The sequence below is a fragment of the Bos grunniens genome, chromosome 7 (assembly GCF_055505025.1).
Source record: "Bos grunniens cultivar Pamir isolate PY7600 chromosome 7, Bosgru_T2T1.0, whole genome shotgun sequence".
In the NCBI taxonomy this organism is placed as follows: domain Eukaryota; kingdom Metazoa; phylum Chordata; class Mammalia; order Artiodactyla; family Bovidae; genus Bos; species Bos grunniens.
The window spans coordinates 15,907,862-15,918,587 of NC_141171.1; the positions used below are offsets into that span (position 1 = coordinate 15,907,862).

The following is a 10,726-nucleotide window of genomic DNA, read 5'->3' on the forward strand; positions in this document are numbered from 1 at the left end:
GTTTATGGGGCGGTGCAGGATCAAGGAGAGGCGAATACTCAAGGGGCTTGTCGGTGACCTTTATTGCGCGATTCCGAGACCGGCGTGGACCAGCCTGGGGAAATTTACTGTGGGAACATCCGGCGGCCCAGCCCCCTTTTTCACTCTGGGCATCGCCTGCCAGCTCCGCTCCCCTGTCCGGGCCGCGTTCAGCCCTTAAAGGGGCCCCGTGGGCCCCCGCAGCAGGGGCCCGGAAACGCCAGGCGGGCGCGAGCGCGCGTCTAGGACCTTCGTGAGCGACCGCGCCTCTTGCTGCGGGATTCGATTAATTTCTGGGAACGCATCTTGAGCGCCGCACGGGTCACCACGTCGCTGTCATCTTCCTCACTCTCCTCCTCGTCTGAGAGATTCCCATTCCCGGATCAGATTTCTCTCCCCGGCCTTTACCACCCCATCCCCACCTGGGCCCTATATGTCCGGCTCCTGACCACCTCCCGATGCACTGCTTGGGCTCCCAGCCTCGCCCCCTTTCCCTGCCCGTACTGACCAAAGAACTTGTCCTTGTGACCGGCGACTGGCAGGGCGATGCGGGTGTTGTACGACGGCAGTTTTCCCTCGAGGGTGGCGTAGAACTAGGGGGAGGAGGGAGCGGGACAGATGTGTGTGAGTTAGCAGGGGATGTAGCGAGGTCCGTGCCCTCTCCTTCTCCCCATCCCCCTCTGAGATGTACCCCGACTCCCCGACTCTATTCAACACCTCTGCCCACTCCTCTGCCTTTTTTTTTTTTTTTTTTGAGAGGGGTTGTGCCATGCAGCGTGGTATCCAATTCCCCAACCAGAGATCGAACCCGCGCCCCTTGCATTGGAAGCGAAGAGGGCGCTAACCACTGGATCCTCAGGGAAATTCTGCCCACTCTAGTAAAGTTTTCCTTGGGTGCAGCATTTATTCTCAGCGTGCACCCCGATACCCAGCCTGCCCCCCAGGCCCGCCCCTGGTCTCTAGGTGCCACCTTTTGTCCTCTAGAGAGCAGACCCCAGATTCCCACCCCCCACCCCTCACCCTGCGGCCTTGACCTCTGGTCTGCCGAGTTACCAGGTTATCAGAGTTACCTCTAGTAACTCTCCTGGCTCATCCCTGGCTCCTTAAACCTCACCTGTTGTCCCTAAGGCCCATTCCCGGCCCATCACCCTCCTTCCTGGCCTCCAGGGGGTTGCCCCGACCCCTCCTTTGCCGCCCCAGCCCCTGGCTGAATGGGCACCTCGCGGTCAACGATGTGGCGCAGCATCTCTGGCACGTTGTGGTTTTCGAGTTGCGAATGCAGCTTCAACAGCTTTTCCTCCACCAGGCCCAGCAGGTTGGGCAGATAGTCATCCACCTTGGGATCCATCTTTCCGACAGAGCGTCCGGTCTCCTGCGGCTGGGGGCGGAGCCGGATGAGCCGGGAGGGGCGGGGCCCCTGGGAGGCCCCACCCAGGGGGCAGGGCTTTGAAGTTGGGGGCCATCCACCGGAGTGGTGCTACCCTCTGTGGGGTAGGGACTGCCGTCAAGGGCCACGCTTGTGAGGCAACACCTCTGAACTCCAAAGACCCAAGCCAAGGGATGGGCAGGGGGATGGTGGAAGGGAGGGGGAGCCTTCTAGTGAGAGGGCAGGCTGGGATATTAACTGGAGAGAGGCCACTGCCGGAAGACCTTCTTAAGAAATGAGATTCTTAGAGAAAGGAATGGCAACCCATTCCAGTATTCTTGCCTGGGAAATCCCATGGATAGAGGAGTCTGGCAGGCTAAAGTCCATGGGGTCGCAAAAGAGTTGGATGCGACTGAGCGACTAAACAACAATGACAACTGAAAAATGGCAGAAAGTAGTGGAACAAAATGGTGAATACTTTCTTCAATAAAGTTTTTGGTGAAAGTGAAAATAAAAGAAATAGGATTCCACAGTGGGTAGGTTGGGCCTCTCTTGTCTATGGCTGCTTCGGGATTGGAGCAGGGTATCTTTTAGATTTTGAGTGTGTATTGGGGGGCTAGATGGGACTTTCCCATGGGGGTGGGATTTGAAATGGGACAGGGATCTCTGAAGTCCTGGGCCTCTTGAATAGTAAGGGGGTGCCTCCTGAGATCGGGGGTGGAGACTCGGGAGTGGGTTGGGGTTTCCCATGTGTTCAGGCTTCTCATATCCTGAACAGGGCCTGGGGTGGGTTCTCTGGAGTGGACTTCAGGGTGGGAACCCCACCTGTGGGGTGGCACTGCCTTTCGTGTCTAGGGAGGCTCCAGGTGAGCCTTCCTCGTAGGTGGGACCTGCCACTACGATGTGGTTCAGCTTGCCGGCCAGGTGTTCCAGGCCCTCCTTGGTAATTTGCAAGGCCCTCATGGTTCGGTCCAGTTGATTCTGCGCATCAGCACGCCGCTGCTCCTCCATCTTGAGGCGCCCCTGCAACTCAGCCTGCCGCTTCTGCTCGCTGTAGGGAGCAGGGAGACCACCACTGGGGCACTGTTGACCACACTGGCCCCACTCTTAGCCCCACCGGGCACCATGGGGCCTCACCTCACCAGCAGGGCCTCCCCTGAGTACTTGAGGTCTTCCAGCTCCTGCTGCAGCCTCTGCTTCTCTTGCTTCAGTCTCAGCAGCGTCTGCTCATTCTCACTCTTCAGCATCTCCAGCTGCGTGAAGGTGTCACCCTGGGCCAGGAACCGCCGCACCACTGCCTGAGGGGGAGGGGGTGGGCCAGACAGACCCGTCAGAGCCAGGGGCTTGTCCCGTTCCTCTTTTCCCAGGGATGCGCGGGACAAGTCGCCTGAGCTGATGATGGCTTCTGCATAATGCTGTCTCAGCACTCTGTGAGCCTTGGACTCAGGGCTGCCTTAAGGGTGTGCAACCCTGAACGAATGATTTTTGCAGGCCCTTCTTTGTCTATATAAGGAAAATCAATCAACCAAAATCAGATGTTGGGGCAGCGACAGCAGTGAGCACAGCTGCTTTCCAAAATCAATGTGCAAACAACGCCCCCTCCTATGAGAAAATGTGACTGGTCGTGGGACCAACCCACCCCCAAGGCCAATTTCTGGAAAGATGTCTGGCCACAGCGCTCCAGATGACCTAATACATCCAAGTCCTGGAACTCCTTGGGGGTCACCCCCATGAGATGAGTGGTGGGTTGGAGAGCTCCCCAAACAGAGAGATCAGACAGGGATCCAGGGGAATTAGTGTTGACCAGCCAGAGACGTCCATGATGGCTTAGATGGTAAAGAAATCTGCCTGCAATGTTCAATCCCTGCATAGGGAAGATGCCCTGGAGAAGGGAATGGTTACCACTCCAGTATTCTTGCCTGGAGAATTGCACGGACAGAGGAGCCTGGCAGACTATAGTCCATGGGGTCGCGAAGAGTCTGATGTGACTGAGCGACTAATACTTTCACACTTTCACAGCCGGGGACCTAAAGTCTTAGAAAATTCTGAGGAAGATGCTGCCAAGTGCGGGCCCCAGGGTAGGGGCCCAGCTTCTCTGGGATGGAGGCTGGTACTGGGCCCCAGACCCTGCTATAGAGACTGAAGATACAGGAGAGGAAAGACAACATTGCCCATTCTCCTAGTGCTGACATGCCAAAGAAGTCAGTGCCAGTGTATGCAGGAACAGGAGAGAGGGGCTTCCCTGGTGGTCCAGTGGCAAAGAATCTGCCTGCCAGTGCAGGAGACATGGGTTCCATCCCTGGTCTGGGAAGACCCCACAAGCCGCAGAGCAACGAAGCCTGTGCACCACAACTACTGAGCCTGTGCTCTAGAGCCCAGGGGCTGCGACTACTGAGCCTCTGGTCTGCAACAAGAGAAGCCACTGCCATGAGAAGCCCATGGAGCATCGTAACTAGACAGCAGGCCCCGCTCCCAGCATCTAGAGAAAAGCCCACACAACACTGAAGACCCAGCACAGCCAAATATAAATAAACAAAATTATTTTTTTAAATAAGGAACAGAAGAGAGGATGGTGGCCAGTGTAGATAATTCGTGTCGCTTTTGCTGTGAGAGGTAGCAGAGAAACGGGGCAGCAGCTGAAGGAGGGAGGGGTGTCTTTTTTTGTACACTGAGGAACTGACCGGGCAGAAAAAGGAGGCTGGGTGCGTCGGCTTCCCAGGGTCGGCTCAGGCCATCTGGGAGCTTGAGGGCTGAGGGCACACTCACGTGTGTTTCTGCCACGCCTGTGGCGTCCTTGACCTTGCCGAAGAGCACCTCCATCTGGTACATGCTCCAGCGCCGCTTCAGCTCCTCCTCCTTGGAGTACATGCTGTCCTGGAGCGTGTCGTCAGACTGCAGCAGCACGTGCTCACGCTGGGTCTGCTCATGGATGGGGGTCAGGGCCTGGTCAGTCCGCAGCTGAGGGCTTAGGGCAGAGGCCAGGGGCATTGGGAAGATACCTCCCGACCGGGTTCATGAAGGGGGTGGGGCCCAAGCTTGGGGCCAAGTCGGGGCTTCCCAGGGGGCACTAGGGGTAAAGAGCCAGCCTGCCCATGCAGGAGATACAAGAGAGGCAGTTTCCATCTCTGGTCGGGATCTGGTCCAGATCTGGTCGGGAAGACCTCCTTGGAGGAGGGCATGGCAACCCACTCCAGTATTCCTGACTGGAGAATGCCATGGACAGAGGAGACTGGCAGGCTACAGTCCATAGGGTCGCAAAGAGTCGGACACGACTGAAGCCACTTAGCATGCACGCATGCAGGGCATCCAGGTAGGGGTCAGGAGTGCTTGGTTAGAGGGAGGCCTCAGAGGCAGCGTCAGCGGGCGGGTCAAGAGCGTAGGGGCGGGGCCTGTCGGGTAAGGGGCCGGTTAGAGGCGGGGTCAATTTCGGATATGGGCAAGTTTGGCGGGGAAGGATGAGGACCCCTGGAGAGTAAGGGGAGGGCTGGAGGGCGGGGTCAGGGATATGGGAAGAGCCCTGGCATATGGGGAGCTGGGGGCAGAGTTAGGAGAAACTTCGAACTGCCGAAGGCTCTAGGGCCTGGGCCAATGTAGGGGAGCGGCGGGGACCCCGCAGGTCCGGGTCCAAGCAGGAGCAGGCTGGGATCTCAGGCCCGTAATCCTGGTGCGCCCACCTTGCGCTCCATGCGTTCGTTCTGCAGTTTCTTCTCTTCCGCGCGCTTCTTGCACTCGGTTAGGTAGCGTTCGCGCTTCTTGCGCTCTCGGAACACGGTCTCTTCCAGATACTGCAGTTGGTTCTGGAGGGTGGACGGGGGAACGACAGGACCTGTTGGCATCTACTGGGGCTCTGGGCCAGGGCTGCAGGCCCAACTCAAGACAACTGGGGCAAGTTGTGGGGTCCTGGGACAGAGATGGGATGGGTTTCGGGGCAGCTGGGGTTCAGATGCTGAGGTCAGGAGACCATGGCAGTGGAAGGGCAGGATTCCCAGGGGCCAGTGGGCTGGCACCTTGGCGATGTCCCTGGCGTTGAGCGCCTCCTGATTCACTAGGTGCAGCTCCTCCAGCTCGTGTTTCGTCCTCACCACCTCAGCCTCCATAAAGTCCAGCCGGTTCCCCAAGTGAAGGCTCTCCTCCTGGGCGTGAAAGATGGGTGAGCCTGTGACTGATGTCCCTAACTTGGCTGGCCCTCCCATTTGCTGCCCCCCACCTACCCCCAGTCAACCTGATCCCTACTTGTAGGTAGGCCTTGAGCTGCAGGTATACACTGGTGATGTGTTCAGCCTCCTCTGCCTTCATCCGGGCCTTCTCCAGGCGGTTCTCTAGGTTCCGCATGGTCTAGAGGGAAGTAGAGACATCATTTTGCCAACAAAGGTCCGTATAGTCAAAGCTATGGTTTTTCCAGTACAGATGTAAGAGTTGGACCATAAAGAAGGCTGACTGCTGAAGAATTTATGCTTTTGAACTGTGGTGCTGGAGAAAACTCTTGGGAGTCCCTTGGACAGCAAGGAGATCAAACCAGTCAATCCGAAAAGGAAACCAACCCTGAATACTCATTGTAAGGACTGGTGCTGAAGCTGAAGCTCTAATACTTTGGTCATCTGATGTGAAGAACAGACTCACAGAAAAGACCCTGATACTGGGAAAGATTGAAGGCAGGAGGAGAAGGGGGTGACAGAGAATGAGTTTGGATGGCATCACCGACTCAATGGACAAGAGTTCGAGCAAACTTGGGGAGATGGTGAAGGACAAGGAAGCCTGGTGTGCTGCAGTCCACGGGGTCTCAAAGAGTTGGACACGCCTGAGCAAACTGAACAACAACAAGAGGGAAGCAAGCCTGGGCTGGATCCCTCCCCTCTCAGTGCCTCCTGCAGGATCGAGGGCTCTGCAGACCCACAGGCCCTACCTTGGCCACCTCGGTGTTGCTGTCTTGCGCCTCGGCTATCTCCAGCTCGCGCAAACTGTGCTGCAGCTGGAGCTCCTCCAGCCACTTCTGCCGCAGTCCCAGCTGGTGCCGAAGAGCGTTCAGTTGCTTCACCTTTTCGTTCAGCCGGTAGTCCAGATGCTCCAGGGCTTGCTGGAGAGAGGGAAGCAACAGTAGGGGCCTGAACCCCCACCTAGTCCTTCCTTCTCCCACATCTTGGTTCTCATCTCTCGTCTCTTGGTAGAGCATCTGAAACCTGGCTGATCCCGCTTCTCCTGCAGATTTTCTTTTTTTTGGGGGGGAGGGGCTGGTTTCCAGGTGGGCAGCCACCGCCCTGGTTGCCCCTTACCCATCTCCTTTGCCTTTGAAGAGGCTCTTCTTTCATCTGACCACACATACTACTTGATCCTATCCAGTCTCGGGTTTTCTGAGTCACGTCTACACTGCATGAGTGCATGCTAAGTCGCTTTAGTCTTATCCGACTCTTTGCGACCCTATGGACTGGAGCCTGCCAGGTCTTCTGTCCATGGGGATTCTCCAGGCAAGGATACTGGAGTAGGTTGCCATGCCCTCCTCCAGGAGATCTTCCTGACCCAGGGTTTGAACCCACGTGTCTTATGTCTACCTGCATCGGCAGGTGGGTTCTTTACCACTTAGCACCACCTGGGAAGCCCCACCTCTACACTGAAGACATCCCAATTTAGCCTCCCCCCCTGAGGCTCGTATATCCATATCTACACTGCCTTCTAGATGTCTCCACAGGAAGCTCAAAACCATTTGTCCAAAATTGAGTATATCCTTGATCTTTCCCCAAAACTGCCCTTTTTGAATCTTCCCCATCTCAGCTCATGGCAACTCCGTCCTTCCAGGTGCTCAAGTCCCAAACCTTCATGTCATCCTCATCTTCTCTTTTTCTCTCCCACTTATACCCAGTTTGTTAGCAATTCTCTATTCTGTCTTAAAGCTTCCTCCAGAGAGATCCTGGTGGCTCAGTGGTAAAGAATCTGTCTGCAGTGCAGTACATGCATGGGTTCAATCCCTGGGTCAGGAAGATCCCCTGGACGAGGAATGGAAACCCACTCTAGTATTCTTGCTGGGAAAATTCCATGGTCAAAGGATTCTGGTGGGCTACCATCCATGGGGTCGCAAAGAGTTGGATGTGACTGAGCCAGATAGATCTCTTTCCTATTTCTACCTCTTTTGCCCTAGTGTAGCCAGCATCATCCTTCACTTTGATAACTTCCTCTGGATGGCTTCTAACTCTTGCCTCCTCAGAGCCCATTTTCCACTTCTTTTCTTTAAAAAAAAAAAAATATATATATATATATATATATATATATATATTTATTTGCCTGCACCTGGTCTATAGTTGTAGCACATGGGATATTTAACTGTGGTATGTGGGATCTAGTTGCCTGACTAGGGATTGAACCGGGTCCCTTGCATTGGGAGTGTACAGTCTTAGCCACTGGACCACCAGGGAAGTCCCTTCACTTCTCTGATTCTTAGTATAAAATCTGCACTCGTGCAGCAAAGCCTGATGCAAGGTTCTTCCCCTGCTGACCCTCCTAACCTGACCTCCTATGGAGCCCCCCTCACTCACTCCCATTCTGCCACAATGACCTCCTTTGTGTCTCCAACGCTCTACCTTTGTTTATACCCAAGGGACTTTGCACTTGCTGTTCCATCTGTCTGGAATGCTTTTCCCCAGATCACTACTTGCCTGACCCCTTCTCAGCTCAAATATCACCTTCCTAGAGAAAGCAAAGATCCCCAGCTCACAATCTAAAGGAAAAGCCCTAACCCCCATCCACCTCTAGGGAGCCACTCTGTTTTATTGTATTTATTTCTCTTGTCAGCATTGGAAATCACTTTCTTTCTATGTTTATTGTTCCTTTCTTGGGGGGGGGCAGTGTCTGCTTTCTACACTAAGATGAGACTCTGGGGAGTGGGGACATGGTCTGTGTTTTTCAGCGTACAGCAACCAATACCTAAAGCCATGCCAGGCATGTGGTCAGTGTGTGAGAAAGACTGAGAAATAAATTAATGGCAGCTGGCGTAGAGAAGGGATTGGAGAGGGTGAGATGGGGGTCAGGGAGTCAGGTGGGGACCCAGGCTAGAAATGAAGGGAGGTGGTCAGAGGAATGGGAGTGGGGCAAACCTGGCCTGTCCTGTTCTTCAGGTACGGCTTCTCTGACTTCCATTCTCGAATCACTGCCTGGACCACTTTCTCATCTCCCTGCAAGGAGGAGAGCCCAGGTCACACTACAAATTCTGGCCACCCTCTCCTTGAGAGCATCCCCTGGGGACGCTGCCTCCCCACCCCTGGAACCTCATCCACCTCACCTGGAGCAGGGCTGTCAACTGTAGCTGCAGTACCCTGGTCTCCTCGCGGAGCTGGTTAATGGTCTCCTGATTCTTCTTGATGTTCCACTGGGTGCTCTCATAAAAGGCCTTCCGGTCACCCTCTGGGGTCATGTGAGGTGGGCAGGCAGAAGCAGAGCATCACGGGAGGAGGCACTTCCCAGAGGGAAGACCTTGTAGTAGGTATCAACAGTATAACAATATTTTACTCTGAGCATTTGTTATGTATTAGATGCAGGACTGGAGCTTCCCACATGGCTCAGTGGTGAAGAATCCACCTGCCAGTATAGGAGATTCAGGAGACATAGGTTCGATCCCTGGCCCAGGAAGATCCCCTAAAGTAGGAAATGGAAACCGGCTCCAGTATTCTTGCCTGGAAAATCCCATGGATAGAGGAGGCTGGTGGGCTATAGTCCACGAGGTTGCAAAGAGTTGGACACGACTGAGTGACTTAGCACGCATGCAGAGATGCTGGACTAATCATTTTCTTTTATTTTTCTGTACTGCACTGCATGTGAGATCTTAGTTCTCCAACCAGGAATCAAACCCACACCCCCTGCAGTGGAGGCACAGCATCTTAACCACTGGAAAGCCAGGGATGGACTAATCATTTTCTAGGTATCACATAGGATGTGCCAGTATGTACATACCCATATCCATATTATACCCATTTCACACATGAGAAGGCTCATGCGTATTAGACTGTTCCAGTTCACAAGCAGTCAGACTCCCCAGCACATACTTTCAACCACTATGCAACATTACCTCCTAACCACAAAGCGACAACTGACACTTGAGATAGATGATTATTTGCTGTGTTGAACTGTCCTGTGCATCATCAGATGTTGAGCAGCATCCCTGACCTCTACTCATTAGATGCTAGTAACAACCCGCCCCCCACCCGCCGCCAAACAATGTGACAAACCAAAATGTCTCCAGACATTGCCAAGTGTCTTCTGGGGAGCAAAATAGCCCGATTCCATTGAGAACCACTGGTTCACACTCCATAGTATTACTCTGTGCCAGGCACTGTTCTAAGCACTCTACACATTTCAACTACCTATGGGGTGGTACTGTTACTATCCTCGTCTAATGGTTGGACAAACTGAGAGCAATTACATTATTCTTGGTCCCTGAAGATCAAACAATTATTAATAGCACATGTAGAGCCAGTATATTTGAACCCAGAAAATCTGCCTCTAGAATCTATATCCTTCATCCTCCCATGCATGATAGAAAAGTTGAAACTACATAAAAGTAGGGGCTTCCCAGGTGGCACTGGTGGTAAAATAACCCCCCTCCAATGCAGGAGACGTGAGAGAAGTGGGTTGGATCCCTTTGTTGGGAAGATCCCCTGGAGAAGGGCATGGCAACCCATTTCAGTATTCTTGCCTGGAGAATCCCATGGGCAGAGGAGCCTGGCAGGGTGCAGTCCATAGGGTCACACAGAGTCAGACACGACCGAAGTGACTTGGCACGCACACACGTAAAAGTATGAAATACAGTTCACTCGGTTCTGAGCTCAGGAAAAGTTGTATAAGATGAGGAAAACCATGACCAAGCATGAATTTTTGCCTCCGGGTACTGGACACCTGGACGAATGCTAGTGAAAGAACTCCTGCCAGGTCAGAGGGCTGTTGACTCGACCATTCTGGGCCCTCTGGAGTCATCTTACCTAACAGTTGTATCTTCCTTTGTAACTCAGCCACCTGCATGTTCACAGCGGACTTCCCCTCGCTGGCATGCAAGGGTCCTGCCTTGGAATGAAGTGAGTGCCAGACAGGCACCAAGCCCTTGCCTCGAGAGCGGTAGGGCTTGAGCTGAACTTGAGTGGCCTTGACTTTGGAGGGGGTTGAAATTTGGTCCTGAGAAGGCATGGCGTTGGAGGCCGCCGCCCAGCACAGGGGAGACGTCATGATTGGGGCTGAGGTCGAGGGCCTCTGGGGCTCAGGGGAATTGCCTCTGTCTAGGATCCGTCAATTCAGGTTCCTCGGGCTCTGGGAATGCACTTGTCGACCGCTCGGCGGGACCTAGCCGCATCTCCGGTTGCTAGGTAA

The 10,726-nt window shown here is 54.2% G+C and overlaps 1 protein-coding gene across 2 annotated transcripts; it reads right to left on the reverse strand.

The window, feature by feature from the left end:
- Positions 1-45: 45 nt before the first annotated feature.
- ODAD3 (outer dynein arm docking complex subunit 3) lies at positions 46-10,717 on the reverse strand. Of its 2 annotated transcripts, none has more exons than XR_015166714.1 (13): positions 10,345-10,717; positions 8,652-8,773; positions 8,467-8,544; positions 6,288-6,458; positions 5,618-5,719; positions 5,392-5,517; positions 5,059-5,181; positions 4,151-4,303; positions 2,522-2,678; positions 2,210-2,435; positions 1,238-1,396; positions 527-611; positions 46-379 (listed from the first exon to the last, which is right to left on the reverse strand). XR_015166714.1 is itself a non-coding variant. In XM_086409457.1 (13 exons), exons 1-13 carry the CDS (start codon positions 10,583-10,585, stop codon positions 261-263), a joined length of 1,866 nt encoding a protein of 621 aa, XP_086265583.1. In that variant the 5' UTR covers positions 10,586-10,717; the 3' UTR covers positions 46-260. The 2 variants fall into 2 exon arrangements, 1 of the variants encoding a protein (XP_086265583.1); XM_086409457.1 differs by having other exon boundaries at positions 2,522-2,682.
- Positions 10,718-10,726: the final 9 nt, after the last annotated feature.

What these genes read in the sequence shown, in the direction of transcription:
- ODAD3 (XM_086409457.1), bottom strand. Translation starts at nt 10,585, where the DNA reads ATGACGTCTCCCCTGTGCTGGGCGGCGGCCTCCAACGCCATGCCTTCT. An exon ending in AGCTCAAGGCCTACCTACAA is followed by an intron (nt 5,518 to 5,617) that starts GTAGGGATCAGG and finishes TTTCACGCCCAG; the next exon opens with GAGGAGAGCCTTCACTTGGG. An exon ending in TCACAAGGACAAGTTCTTTG is followed by an intron (nt 380 to 526) that starts GTCAGTACGGGC and finishes GGAATCTCTCAG; the next exon opens with ACGAGGAGGAGAGTGAGGAA.